Genomic DNA, 15,646 nt, shown 5'->3' with positions numbered 1-15,646 from the left:
TTAATCGACATTATCGACATCGTGGAAAAGACAAAATTGATGAGAAAAATTTTCGTTGAAGAGTAGTCATTTGATCTCATTTAACGTAACATGAAATCACATTAAACTGTAACGATATCGCGTGAGAGCAGCAGTTCACGCCTGATGGAGGAAAAATTACACAGATCAGTCCAGATGCACTCTAAACTTTCACAGTTTATTTTATGTAGATCCCAAAGTATTAGGGAATGATTAAAAAAAAAAGTAAATGTGCCGTTGTGGAATAAGCGGAGGCGGAGCTCTTTAAAGGAAACATCCTGGCGTAACATCTTAAATGCAGTAAAATTGCTTTATTAAAGTTCAAATAATACAGAATCAGGTCATGTTAATAACTATAAACTCAGAAACTGGTATTTCTCTGTGTGGTCGGTGCCTCGGGAGAGATTGAAAATGTACCCGGGGGGGGGACAGGTAACATGCTTTCAACGTATAGGCCAATAGGTTTTTAAATGGCTGATGCAGATTTGATATTGTTGCACAGCAAGGAGAGGATCGATATATTTGATAGTAATAGAGACTAACAAAACCATGGAAATTAAATAAACACAAATTTTATGCTATTTTTATTTTATTCGCACACAATTTTATGAAAACGGTAACATTTGCATAAAGGAAAATTACCACTTCTGTTAGTCAGCCAAGTGGGCACAGTTTATTGGCCAATAAATACCATGGGATTACCATAACCATAACTTTACTATGGTACTGCAAGATACCTGCCGACAGTTTTTGGTGATCGCCGACAAAAGACCGAAATCATGGGCAATTCGGAGCTCGCTCCCTTGAGTGACGAGCGTAATGAATGAATAAAAGACATGAACTTAGAGAAGTGCCGACACGTCGCCGATGTCAGCGAGATAACTAGCATATTAAATATCTGGACCTGTCTGCGATTCCAAATCGTGCAATGTGAAATGTGTTTTGACTGAATACAACTGCAGCATTGACCTACAGCCTGAGAGAGAGCAAGAAATGGGCACAGGAAGTTTCAGTGGGAGAAGTCATGAACATTGGCAGGAGCACCAGTGCCTATTTGATGTTTCCTCTGAACAGTACCACAACCGGGTAGAGAAAGAGAAGTGTTGGAGAGAAATTGCCAAATCTCTTGGACAGTCAGGTAAGTAAATAGGTACATTTTTCAGTAGGAGGTACTTTCTGATATTGTAATCAATAAAATATATGATGCCTTTACACATTATGTAAAGGTGATTAAAAACATTTACATCATATTCTGAAATGAATAACATATGATCATGCATTTGTTTTCATATCTCGTATCACTTCTCACGTGTAATCTGTTGTGCAACGTAATTTCGTGCAACGAGACTAGGCAGAGTTGTTGGCAATTCTTCAATAGTGAAATATTTTGTAATGAGTTCACCCCTGTCGCCGATTCCTTGTGTAATTTGAAAACCCTATGGCTTCCATGACAAGACAGACAGTTGTGTAATATGAATGATACCACAATCCGATTTCTTTGAAAGTCGTGTAGTGTGAAGGAGGCATAAGTTAACTGTGGCTTTAAGCAGCTTGGAAAATTACAGAAAATAATGTCAAGCCTTTAGGCAATTAGCATCAATTGGAGGTGTACCTGTGGATGTACAGTACTGTGCAAACGTTTTAGGCACTTGTTGTGAAACATTAAAAAATTTTGCATAGTGAGGATGTCTCAAAACTAATGACATAGTTTTCATTTATCACTAAATGTCATACAAAGTGCAGTAAACATAAAAAGCTAAATCAATATATGATGTGACCACCTTTGCCTTTAAAAGAGCACCAATTCTCCTAGGCACATCTGGACACAGATTTTCTTGGTCGTTGGCAGTAGGATGTTCCAAGCTTCTTGGAGAATTCATCACGGTTCTTCCATCTATTTAGGCTGTCTCAATTGCTTCTGTCTCTTTATGTAATCTCAGACTGGCACGACATTCAGTGGGGAACTTTGTGGGGGCCATGACATCGGTTGCAGGGCTCCCTGTTCTTCTATTCTAATCTTTTCCATTTGCAAAATAATGTTTGGGAGTCTAACCTTTACATTTCCTACTGACACACTAAGCCTGAAGATATAAATAACTATCTTAAGACAAATGCTTTTGTGAAAAATCTTTTGCACAGTACTGTATTTTAAGGCCTACCTTCAAACTCGGTGCCTCTTTGATATCATGGGAAAATCAACAGAAATCAGTCAAGACATAAACAAAAATTGTAACTTGTGGACCTCAACATGTCTGGTTCATCCTTGGGAGCAATTTCCAAATGCCTGAAGGTATCACGTTTGTCTGTACAAACAACCGTACGCAAGTATAAACACCATACCAAACGTGAAGCATGGGGGTAGCAGCATCATGTTCTGGGGTGCTTTGCTTTGGGAGAGACTAGCGCACTTTACAAAATAGATCATGAGGAAGGAAAATTATGTAGATATATTGAAGCCACATCAAGACATCAGCCATGACGTTAAAGCTTGGTCGCAAATTGGTCATCCAAATAGACAATGGCACCAAGCATACCTCCAAAGTTGTGGCAAAATGACTTCAGGACAACAGTGAGGCCATAACAAAGCACTGACCTCAATCCGATAGAAAATGTGTGGGCAGAACTGGAAAAGCATGTGCGAGCAAGGACGCCTACAAACCTGACTCAGTTACACCAGTTCTGTCTGGAGGAATGGGCCAAAATTCCAGCAACTTAGTGTGAGAAACTTGTGGAAGGCTACCCAAAACATTTGACTAAAGTTAAACTATTTAATGGCAATACTACCAAATACTAACAAAGTTTATGTAAACTTCTGACCAACTAGGATTAAAAGCTGAAATAAATCATTCTCTCTACTATTATTCTGACATTTCAGATTCTAAAAATAAAGTAGTGATCCTAACTGACCCAAGACAGGGAATGTTTTCTACAATTAAATGTCAGGAATTGTGAAAAACTGAGTTTAAATGTATTTGGCTAAGGTGTATATAAACTTCTGACTTCAACTTTGAGTAAAATGGGTATGATGTGTGATGTTTTCTTGGAATAAGTGAGAACCCGAGCTGCAGAAATCTAAATGTATTGCAGTTTATTGATTGTTTTGATGGGGAGACCAGAAAAGAGGGTGTTACAGTAATGGAGTCGTGAAGTGATGAAAGCATGAAGAGTCTCTGCATCTTTTGTATTGTGAATAGGGCGTAGTGTGCCAATATTACAGAGGTGAAAGAAAGCAGATTTTGTGAGAGAAGAAACGTGGGGGAGGAGGGAGAGTGAAGAATCAAAACTAACGCAGAGGTTTCTGACTGTAGTGGAGGGTCTGACCAGGACAGCATCAATATCAACAGACTGATCAGAGTGGCGAGATGTAAGATTTGTGGAACCAACTAAACGTACATCAGTTTTGTCATTGTTAAGTTTGCGAAAATGATTGGTCATCCAGGTATTGATGTCATTGATACATGCAGATAAGGAGCTTGAGGGTAAGTGGGCAGTTCAGGTATTTAACTGATATAATGCTGTGTGTCATCAGCATAACAGTGAAAGTTAAGTCCGTGCTGGTTGATGATGTGACACTGGGGAAGCATATAAGTGATGAAGAGCAGTGGACCAAAAACAGAACCCTGATGGACATCTTGAGAAACAGAAGCTGTAGTAGATTTTGATGGTCAGAGATAAGAATTGAACCAGGATAGTACAGTACCAGAAATGCCAATAGCAGAGAGGAAAAAATGAGTATAAGTGTTTACCATTAATAACCTAATTTGTCCCATCACGGTTTCATAATTAACCGAAAATATTTTTACCCTTCTAGTGATGTGTTTTGCGCCGTTGCTTCGGCAAAGCATCTTCCTACCTGTCGGCATCTGAGGAGCAAGTTCAACACAGGTAACCACTTTTGCTTCATTTTTTGATGGCTCAAGTATATGATCTAGTCGATTTTGTGTTTTGACCATTTGTGAACTGCATTAAACTCTGTCTCGTTTACCATGCTTTGCAGGTGTGACTTTTTTGCCGTGTCATCACCATAAGTATACAACCAATGTGTCTGGTTAAATAAACTACTAGGAGCACAAAATCGTTTAACAGAGCACAAAGTTCTTCATAGATCTAGACTCTTAATTTTGCTCTCAAAGTGTACCAGATTGATGCATTTAACTTAACATGTACAAACTTTTGACTCCCTAGGGTTCAAGGTCTATCCACCACAGCCTCACAAAGTCCTGTGGGAAACACTGGAGTATGCTGTGTGAGAATGTGTCAAATGCAGAACTGAGATATAAGAGAACAAGAATAGTGAGGGCACCAGAGTATGCGCCCATTAGAAGATCATTAGCGACTCTAATGAATGCAGTCTCGGTGCTATAGAGTGGATGGAAACAAGATGGAAAATACTCAGAGTTTATGTGAGGCCAGATAGGTTTGTAGCTGAGAGGCAACCACTTTTTCCATCAATTTGGACAGAAAAGTGAGATTTGAAATAGGACAGTAATTTTTAAGGTCAGAGGGGTCTAGGCCGGGGTTTTTTTTTTAAACTGGGATGACAGCAGCAGTAAATGCCAATAGATAATACAAACTTATTTAACAGAACATACAGTGGATATAAAAAGTCTACACACCGCTGTTAAAACAGCAGGTTTCAGTAATGTAAAATATATTTTTTAAATAATCATATAAGAATTTTTGCAACTTTAATGTAAAAATTACAACCTATGCAATGCCACTGAAAACCAAAGTGACATTTCAGAGAAGAAAAAAAAAAAGTTCAAATTAAAAATTAAAAATTAATTGCATAAGTATGCACACCCTTTTATAACTGGGTATGTGGCGGTGTTCAGAATCAACCAATCATCAAGCTCAGTTCTCTGGAACTGGGGCCTTAGAGAAGGTGGAGGGAATCATGAATAGCTCCAAGTAACAGTCAGTTTTGTCACAGAAAATTCTGGTGTCTGCTAGAAAGCTGAAAATAAAGAGATCCTTCACCTTTCACCATGAATGATCCAAAGCACACATCCAAATCAACAAAAGATTAATGTTTTGGAATGGCCCAGCCAGAGCCCAGACCTGAATCCTCTGGGGCGGGTCTGTGGGGCGACCTGAAAAGCGATGTACACAGGAGATGCCCTCGCAATTTGACAGATCTGGAACATTTTGCAAAGAAGAGTGGGAAAATATTCCCAAGTCAAGATGTGCCACAGGTCACCGCGTTCCAGATCCAGACCCCAGATTGATTCCTTCTTGACTGCAAGACATCATGACGATGGATGCACCATCTCATCGTCTCTAGTGAGAAGCGCGACAAAACAACAGTGCCGGTTACATCATATCTGATCTTTCTGCGCTGTATTCTTGAATATTTTTCTCTAGCACTGAAACATGCTTCACTGATGCCCTGTCCCGGTCCGCACCGCTTCCTCTTTTCCCCACATGTGCGTTAACATGAAGTGTGTGTTTCCAGAGCACCTTTAGACCATAACGTTTTTTCTTTCTAAATGTAGATTTATTAATCAGCATGTTCCAAGCCTTTAATAATAAACAAATAGATTTCTGTTCTAATTTTGTGAAATTATTCAGATGTCATCATCTCTGACAAGGATGAAAGACAAAACAATTACTAGTTTGTAGCCTAGTCTTTCTCATTTTAATGAAAATAGAAAAATGGTCCATTCAGACTTTTACATTTTCAAAAGTTTCTCTCTGGAGATACCCCTGAACCCCCATACAGTATCATTCCTCAGTCACAAGGGCTTCTACGCCCCCATACTTGAATATCTGTATGTAAAGAAATATGAAAATACTTTTAATGTTAAGAGAAGAGAAAAAATAAATAAATACACATATATATATATATATATACACACACACACACACACACACACACACACATATATATATATATATATATATATATATATATATCATGATTCAAAACGAATAGATCCTCTTATAACATTCATATCCAACTGCACTCAATTGATAAACTAAAAATATTGTAATATTTTCATAGAAGATCCCTCAGACACCACTGCATTGGCGGTGTCTGGGCCCCCAATGCAGTTTTGTAAAGAATATTTAGACTGTTTAGAATTTTGTTTTCTCTTCTTTTTTTGGAAATTCAAAAAAATGTGCAATGTGCAAATGTGATTGCATATCGTGATAAATAGCGATATCGAATGATATGAAAAATAATATTGTGATAATATTTTTTGCCATATCGCCCAGCCCTATTTTAATTTTAAAAAAAATTATCTGAAATGTGTATCAACAGTGTTTCTCAGGAATGGCCGAGTGCACCTTTAAGATGTAATTTAGGGCAGTGAACTTTTCCAAGTGTTTTTACCAAGAAATGGCCATGAGCGAGGCTCAAACAAAATCCTGCAATTAGGCTAGACATGAAATCGTGTAGTGGTTCTGTCTTTGATCTCATGAAGAGATTAGACCAACAGGATTACTAAAACTTGGCCAGTGAAACGACCAGCCCAAAGTCATGGCCCATGAGAGAGGGATAAGGATATCCAAACAATAGACACTACTCCAGAATCTCTTTACCCCGAGTTTCTACATCTCAAACAAGTGCTGCTATTAGCCTGTAAATAAAGTCTGGACAATTCTCGAAAATTAGCACTCACCACCAAATGCCAAGAAGACATTTCTGTTGGCGAGTAAAGAGTAAACTTACTGGCTGGTTGGCCAGTAACTTTTTAGAAATCACAAAATAGTTATGTTTAGTTTGCATTAAAAGAACGCTAGTCTGACCGTTACTCAGTATGTTTGCATACTCTTTAAAAGTTTGATTTTAGTCTGACTTAAAACAATTCGCTTTAAGACATCAAGGGAACAAATCATGCCAGTCAGTTTTTGCAAATTTGTACCAATAGTCCAACTGTAGATAATGCAATTGTAGCTCTGCTTCGTCCAGCATATATATACACATTAATCAGACAGCAAATGTGCATGACACTGAGCAAATCACAAGATCCAAAATCTATTAATATCCTTGTCAATGGATATTTTTCAAGATTTAAATACATTTTGAGTCAAAATTGTGTTCAGCCGTTCCTCTTTGTTTCGTGGCCAGCCCACTGGGAATAGTCCTGGATCTCCCTATGTCCAGTCTACCCCTACCCCAAGCTGTGTTAATATGTACAATGTTTAATATACAAGTATTGAATTGAGGTTGGCTAACACGCTAAAGCAAGCAGCAAAACATCACGTGTTTAAAACATCAGTTCGGTTAGCTGTTAAACGGCAAATGCTTTCGTGTAGTAAAAAACATTAAGTGTTTCATTTGGGATGATACTACACTTGTACCCATACTACATGGCTGAGTGCATAGAATATTTACATGCATAGTGTGTCATTAGTGACACAGCTTAGGTTGAATATATCAGCATCACATCAGCCATCATTAGCCATTCAAGTCTAGATATCAGTATCAGTATCAGCAGGTGTGGCAAATCACTAGTTCTGGCTTCTGTTTACACCTATATACTTGGGTGTAACATTCTACAACAACAAAAAATATCATAATGTCAGATCATAACAATTATGCCTCTTGTAAATGAATACTTAATACAGTTTTTTTCAGTGGATCTAGTCATTCAGGTTAATGTCACTCAATCAAACCAACATTATACACAGCACAGCAACCCCATGAGTCATAACAGAGAAGCAGCACATTCCTGGCATACTTACACTTGTTGCAAGTTCACCTGTTGTGGGAGGGGCAAAGGGCGTCACAAACAGGTGTCAATGAAAAACCATGCCTAACAGAAACTGTTTCAGTGTGACAGCTCATCTCATTTACACTTCCTCCTCTTTGGTTTCTATTGGCCTAAATGAATAGTAACTACTTAACTTTTTTTTACAATAAAGTTCAAGTTCCTAAAGAGTGAGCTTCAGTATGACAGCAATACAGTGGGGGATTATATATGCCTGTTTGCTATGGGATTCAAACCCGCACGTTTTGGTACCACTCACACACACCAACTTATTTACATTTATAAATTACTGTGAAACATTCAAACCTGAAAAGCAAGTCACTTTTACGTCACACATATTTCATAGCAACCTCAGGAGAATTGAGATCATCGCCAAATGCATTATCTCCCTGACCTGTTTTCAGAAATATTGTGAAATTCATCCAGTGCTGTTTCAAAAGCTAAAATGCCACACAAAATTACAATAACAAAAATGTCAAAAATGTTTAAACGTTCCCTTGTAAAATTTAAAAACGAGAGAGGCGTCATGAAACCAACTGACTTTGGAAACCACTTTAGTTAAGCAGTTAACCGCCTAGAGCCTCCTTGTCACAATTTCACTAACAGAAGAGATCAATCCCAAAACAAAACGTGAGATCATAAAAATAGAGTTGTATAAAATTATATTGTTATTACAATAAGTAAAGCTCCAAAACTAAAGCACAGATGGGCTAACGTTAGCGCGTTAGCATAAGTTAAGGAATCTCCGTTAGCTGAGCGTGCAAGACACGCACATGCATGACCTCAGGCATTGATGACACACATTTTTACAGCTTTAGTTACAATAAATTTCATCTTTTACCTGTAACACCAGCTGTCAGTGTATCTAACAGTTAACAAAACATTATTAAACGAGCACAAACCTTATTAGAAGCAGCCCGAGCAGACATTTTGTTCCCTTAGCTGCTCGCGCTGAAGCAAGTTGAGGCTAAATGTTGTCGCCTCAAATAAATAAATAAAAACAGGGTTGTATCGGCTTGATCAACACAGGAGAGCTAAAATCCGTGTTTCCTCCTCCCCTGACCAGTGTGTCAGGCTAAAGCGTGTTGTGATCTCTTATAAAGATGAGCAGCAACATGTCACATCAGCGTAAAGTTCGCTTGTACTGCCAGCGATCACCTCTTATTGCTAAAAAAAATTATATAAAACGTCCATCATGGTGTATTATAAGCTGTCCTGGTGTATAATATCCGTTTAGAGGTGTGTTGGTACACCTGCGAGGAAGTGGATAGTGGGATGTGGTGTTTAGTACTGTGCAGCAGCACTAGCGGTAGGATGAGATGAGCTCTGCTCTCTTTCCCACAGCACAGCATTGACATGTCTGTTTGGTTGGACATTTCCATTTGCATCTCTCCAGGGGTGGGAAGTTCTGGGAACTCAGCAGCATCCCTAACTGGGATGTTCCACTTTGCCATGGTGTTATTCCAAAGCATTGGGGTTGTGATTTCATAATTATTGTTAATGTTTGTGAAATATTAGTGATTTTTTTTTTGTTTGTAAGCACAAATGGATGGACGGACGGACGGGCGGATGGATGGATAGATAGATGGATGATGGATTAACAGATGGACGGACAGACGGCGGATGGATGGATAGATAGATGGATGATGGATTAACAGATGAACGGACTGATGGGCGGATGGATGGATGGATGACGGACAGGCGGACGGATGGATGGATGGATGATGGATTAACGGATGGATGGATGGATGGATGGATGGATGACGGACAGGCGGACGGATGGATGGATGATGAATTAACAGATGGGCGGATGGATGGATAAACGGATAGATAGATAGATAGATAGATAGATAGATAGATAGATAGATAGATAGATAGATAGATAGATAGATAGATAGATAGATAGATAGATAGATGGATGAACAGATGGACGGACGGACGGGCGGATGGATGGATAAACGGATAGATAGATAGATAGATAGATAGATAGACAGACAGATAGACAGACAGACAGACAGACAGACAGACAGACAGACAGACAGACAGATTGATTCTCTCATTTTGGTAGTTTTAGCCAGACATGGGGACTTGTGACTTGGTGACTTGGACTCGAGTCGCTATTTTTATGACTTGTGACTTGACTTGACAAAAAATAAAATACTTGAGACTTGACTCGGACTTGGAAGTTAAAGACTCGGGACTTGACTTGACTTGAGACACGAAGACTTGAATGACTTGAGTGTTAATGACATCATGTTTTCAATTTGAATATAAAATATGTAAATTATTTTAAAAAATAAAGTTGATCCAGCTGGAGCGCAGGCTGAGAATACTCACGACACCATAGGCTAACATCAGCCATGCCCTCTCGTACCTTACGCACACCACGCCCACTTAGATCAGATAACACATCAACATGCCAGCCGAGTGGTAACGTTACCGAGGGTCATCGCTTTCGGCTTCAAAAATTATTATCAAGATGGCAAAAGACGAACAGCGCTTTGCAAGACATGCAACGTTAAGATCGCGGACAGCCAGACGACAACCTCCAATTTCGTCCGCCATTTGAAGAGCCATTCTGCCCAGTAAGTGCTTGTCAATTTGTTAATTTTATCTGGTTAGTTGGTAGTTAGCTAATGTAATAATAGCAGGGTTCCCACGGGTCCTTGAAATCCTTGAAAGTTTGTGAATCTGAAAAATAAAATTCAAGGCCCTGGAAAGTTCTTGAAAATAAACATACATAGATACAGGTCCTTGAAAGTGCTTGAATTTATTTTGTGCAAGAAGTTTTCTGGAAAAAAAAAATCTGTCCATTAATTTTTTATTTCGCCAACACTTTGTGGCTTATGCTGCATACTAGCCTGCTTGATTTACCTTAGTTACGCGCATTTACGTTAAGTGTTTCCCGCGCGAGGTACTTTGTTTTGTACGTTGCCATGACGTTCACGCGCGCTGGTACCTCAAGGTGCAATACCTTTTAAAAGAGGTAATGACTAATGGATATACTCTGAGTGTGTGTGTGTGTGTGTGTGTGTGTGTGTGTGTGTGTGTGTGTGTGTGTGTGTGTGTGTGTGTGTGTGAGTGAGTGAGTGAGTGTGGGTGTGGGAGTGTAAGAGCGCGAGAGACGAGAGTGAGTGTGTGTGTGTGTGTGTGTGTGTGTGTGTGAGCGCGAGAGTGAGTGGGTGTGGGAGTGTGGGAGAGAGAGTGAGTGTGGGTGTGAGAGTGAGTGTGTGAGAGAGAGTGTGTGTGTGTGAGAGAGAGAGAGTGTGTGTGTGAGAGAGGGAGTGTGTGTGAGAGAAAGAGGAGAAATGTAACAAAGTTTAATGTAGGTAACTGTGTTTGAGAGAGAGAGAGGGAGAGAGAGGGAGGTGTTCTGAGAGGAGTCTGTTGGATGTTAAGCTGTTATTTGTTTTATGGACTCAATGTTGAAAATTTAAAACATTTCAAACACTGTTGGCAGAAGTGAAAAATAAATAATTTTATGAAGTTACAATTTTGTTTGATTCCATGATGTATTTTACTGAACATGAGTATTGTAATTTACTGACAGTTACTTATATCTTGTCTTTTCACTTTATTATGATCAGATTCTGCAGGTAAATTTACAATAATAAGGTGACTTGAATTGGACTTGACTTGACATAGCCTGTGACTTGACTTGGACTTGACTTGACATAGCCTGTGACTTGACTTGACTTGACTTGCCCAAGAAAAAAATACTTGGGACTTACTTGAGACTTGAAGGTTAAGACTTGAGACTTACTTGAGACTTGCACATGTGTGACTTGGTCCCATCTCTGGTTTTAGCTATCCCCATATTGGATAGATTTACCGTCACTCAGAATGTAGAAGTCAAACCAAACATTGTTGCCCTTCACATTGGATTACCATGTAGGTGTACAATGCACAACCTTCCACAGGCAAGAAATTGTCTAGACTGAGGTTTCATTGCTTCAATATATGTGAGCAGACATGCAGTGCAGTGAAACAAGACGTTTAAGTTATTTAGTATAATCAGACCAAAGAGAAAACAGAGCGGTACTATGGAGATGAAATTATTTCATATTAACATACAAATGGAAAGAGATTCACAAATAGAAAGTTGGTGATTGGTTGAAGATAGAACGTGCTATGATTGGTCCGAGTAATGTGGACGTTATCTGATTGGCTTGAGTAGACAATGGGTGGAGTCCACCTATTTGTAGATTTGTGTGCACATCTTGAGGCTAGATATGTTTAAATATCGACAAAATGCGTGTAGCGATCCAAAAATGCACAGGAAGCGATCCACAAATAAATGCGCGTGATTGACAAATGAATGCTGGACAGAGTTGTGCTTGTGAGTTAAAAAATATATTTGTAATACATTTTTTATTTGCAAATCTAATTTTATTTATTTGTGAATTCACTTTATATTTGTGAAACACCTAACATATATTTATAAATCTCATTCGTTTTATTTGTGGATCTCATTCAATTTATTTGTGAACCAACTGTCTATTTGTGAATCTCTTTCCGTTTGTATGTTAATATGAAACAAAAATAATCCCATACACTACCATCTAAATGGAGGAATCTTTTATTACCCTCTTTTGTGGTCAGTTGTAGACTGCGCCCCGTACAGTTTCCCTACGTCCACTGCTATTCTGTGTCTTGCAGTTTTAGAAACAGACCTCACACATTCACACTGAGCTCCAAATGGCAGCGATGCGAGGTTAACCCACCTGTCACATCTCAGAAAAAACAAGATCAATTGCTCTTGAAACCTGTGTCTCTGTGTGGCACAACAGTCAGCTCTCCAGAATGCACAATTCAGCTGCTGAATTACCCACAGAGATTGTAAATGATTTATAGCATAATAAACAATTCATTTTTAATTAAAACAGTATTGGTGAGTTATAATTATACTCACAATTCAATAAATACTGCTAACTATACATGAAATATATAAGTCTCCCATGCATTTCACATGAGCAGTGATATTTGTGTGGCACGTGGAGTTGCTGCCTATGAGAGTGTTCCAAATCACTCACTTATGAGGTTCCATGACAGTTAGGACACTGCATTAAAGGCAGCTGCCTACTATATGTAGGGAGCGAGGCATCTCTCTAGGTCTTGAACCAGAGCTGGGGTGTTGACATGTCATTATCATTAGCTGCATGCACAGGGAAAGAGTGACGTTGCCTATAATGAATGCCCTCCATCTGCGGCATGAGCCCTCAAGCAGAAAGAGCAAGCGAACGCAGACCAGGCAAAACATACAGGAGAGAAGGCCTGGGAGGAGTCCGTGAAGGACACTGAGGTAATCAGCAGAATGAGAGGAGCTGTTATTACCTAACCTGTTTTTCAGAGAGTCTCCTAAGGGCTGTGACATGTGCTAGCCCTTCTGAGTGTCAAATACTGTAAGCCTTAGTAGCAAGTGATGACATAAACCTACAGGCCTCTGGACGGGAGTCTCGGACGGTTCCACCAGGTGGCGCGCACAGGTGCACCTCAACCGCCTTATCCACCTGGGGAATCCTGCAGAGTACTCCCTGGCAGCCCCAACATCGAGGTTATTGAGAGCAGAGGAGCTCAGAGATCAGGTCCGGGCAGTAAAAGGTGCCCCCCACAACAATGTAAGCTCATCATGCACCTCCAGGAAGAATGGGACAGGGGGCCGTGAGCGGGGAGCCAGGAAGGGACCGGGACGGGGAGACGCTGGGGTGGCTTTCCCTATGAGGATGGAAAGCCATGCCTGCAACATTGCCATGGTCATGTTCTCGGAGTGAGCACATGACCCGTCCACGAACGCTGTCTCCGTGTGGGCAGAAGCGGAGAGGTAATGACCGCAACCAGGAAATACACACAGACGGAAAGGCAACTTTAAAAAGACTCTCTCCGTCAGTGCCACTCTTTTAGAGAAAATATACTATTTTATTTGCAAGAAGGCCGTCGAAGAGCCCAGGGGTGTTCTCTGCACTCAACCGGTGCACGAGGGGGAGAAACCTCTGTAATGTACTGTAAATCCAACAGTATGCAGAGGGGAATGGACCGGCAGAGGAATTCAGCTCGCTCAAACACAACCGCTCATCTCCGAAGAAAAAATCTGAATGACTGGTTACGAGCCAGCTCCTTTTATGCCCATATGTCCAGAGGAGTGCATGCAAATTACACTCGCCAATTCCCATTGGCCTTTTCTCAAAGATCAGAGGTGTTTGGGGCTCCCAAGGGCAAAACCTATTGTCTCTACATAGACGCAACATCAAGTGAGTGACAGATAGGGAACCACTGTTGTTGTTTTTACCTTCGTCTCCTGTTATTTACTGGCGATTACATCTTCTTCTAGCACTTCTAACGGCACAAATGTGAGTGTTGCGACCTTGTGGACCAACAAATTAGTGCAAATTATTCCAGGCGCCTGCGCATTCTGTGCAGTATATTTAATAGGGAGAGAGAGACATTTTTATGCATTACTGACCTTTAGATTTTCTCTCCACATGTGAATGGATTATCATCGTGTTTTCTGGACACGTCTTTTAGGATTTCACAATGAACCTTTGATCATTGCAATCACCTCTCCACCTGTGTTCTCCTTTGCCGTCTCGTCATTTGATGTAGGAATAAAGAGATGAGACACAGGGGCCTGGGTAGCTCAGCGAGTAAAGACAGGCTTCCTAAGCAACCAATTGGCCCAGTTGATCGGGTGGGTAGAGTCACGTTGGGGTAACCTCCTCATGGTCGCTATAATGTGGTTCTTGCTTTAAGTGGGGCACGTGGTGAGTTGTGCTTTGATGCAGTGTAGAATAGCGTGAAGCCTGCACAAACACAATATTTCCACGGTAACACGCTCAACAAGCCATGTGACAAGATGAGTGGATTGACGGTCTCAGACGTGGAGGCAACTGAGATTCGTCCTCTGCCACCCGGATTGAGGCGTCACTACACTACCACGAGGACCTAGAGCGCATTGGGAATTGGGTAAGCCAAATTGGGGAGAAAATGGGAGAGAAAAAAAAGAAAATAAGAGAAACAAGCATGTAGTTAACTCAAACCTTACCGCAAGCTTAACTCTATAATAGGGAGCGTGAACACAGAAAGCAAAAGTAATCTTCGCGCTGGAGGTCGAACATTATCAAGTGCCGCTAGATTTTACATTTTAATTTTTTATCACATTCTTTATGGTTATATCAGAAGTTCCTTCTTTCCTTCATGCCAATAGTGTTTAACACGTGGTGAATTATTACATTGAGGGCCGTTAACAGGTGTTGGGCCCATGATTGAGCATTAGTAGAGGGCTCTTGAAGCGAGAGAAACAATGATACTCCAATTTTTTAAAAACCCACTCCATGCTCCAGGCTAAATCATGCCGCTCCACTGCTCTGGTTCCACTCTGCTCCACTCCGCTCCACTCACATACTCTGATGTAAACATGCGCTAGATGGACGTCTTTGACTGTTACACCACATCTCGCTGTTTTTCAACGTCAAATTTGCAGGAGTGCTGCATTTTTTAAGATGCTGTGTCAAGTTACAAAGAACTTCAACTGTTACAAACAGATAGAGAATTAGTGCAGTGTTCTTATAGTGGAAGGTCACGTTGGTGTGAACGGCCGCAAACATGTTTCACTTCAAATCCTGATGGATAAAATTAGGTCCCACCTTAAGAGTATATTCTGCTGAAAATTCTGTTTCATGTGGAAATATGTCACATTACTGAATTTAAATGCATTGCAAATGCCATTTTGCGGCTTTATCAATTAAAATGTAGGTCAATATGTGCTTTCAAATAGTTCATTTGATTAGTAAACAATGAAATGTTGAGGTAGGTTAATGAGGCAGCATGGTCAAATGTGCATGAATGCAGTCTTGCATTCAAACCTTTATTAAATGTAAGCACTATCAGTATGAGCAGGCAGTTGTGCCCTTTGC

At 40.1% G+C, this 15,646-nt stretch overlaps 1 protein-coding gene across 6 annotated transcripts in view; it reads right to left on the bottom strand.

Moving 5' to 3' along the window:
- LOC127637945 (tight junction protein ZO-1-like) overlaps window positions 1-15,646 on the bottom strand; it is a 192,262-nt gene that overhangs the window by 86,582 nt on the left and 90,034 nt on the right. The window contains exons 1-3 of one of the 6 annotated variants that reach the window (XM_052119217.1): window positions 14,197-14,364; window positions 14,023-14,097; window positions 12,323-12,469 (exon numbers count right to left, since the gene is read on the bottom strand). The exons of 3 other annotated variants lie outside the window; for them this stretch is intronic. Coding sequence is in view for 1 of the 3 variants with exons in the window: in XM_052119215.1 (XP_051975175.1) it covers window positions 8,639-8,665 (27 nt within the window). In the remaining 2 variants the exon portion in view is untranslated. Of the gene's footprint in view, window positions 1-8,638; window positions 9,487-12,322; window positions 12,470-14,022; window positions 14,365-15,646 lie in introns of those variants that run through there. 2 more of the 6 variants (XM_052119216.1, XM_052119215.1) reach the window with 2 other exon arrangements.

Source organism: Xyrauchen texanus, chromosome 46 (assembly GCF_025860055.1).
Source record: "Xyrauchen texanus isolate HMW12.3.18 chromosome 46, RBS_HiC_50CHRs, whole genome shotgun sequence".
In the NCBI taxonomy this organism is placed as follows: domain Eukaryota; kingdom Metazoa; phylum Chordata; class Actinopteri; order Cypriniformes; family Catostomidae; genus Xyrauchen; species Xyrauchen texanus.
The sequence above is the reverse complement of the archived record's forward strand: the minus strand, read 5'-3'. Positions and strand labels throughout refer to the sequence as shown.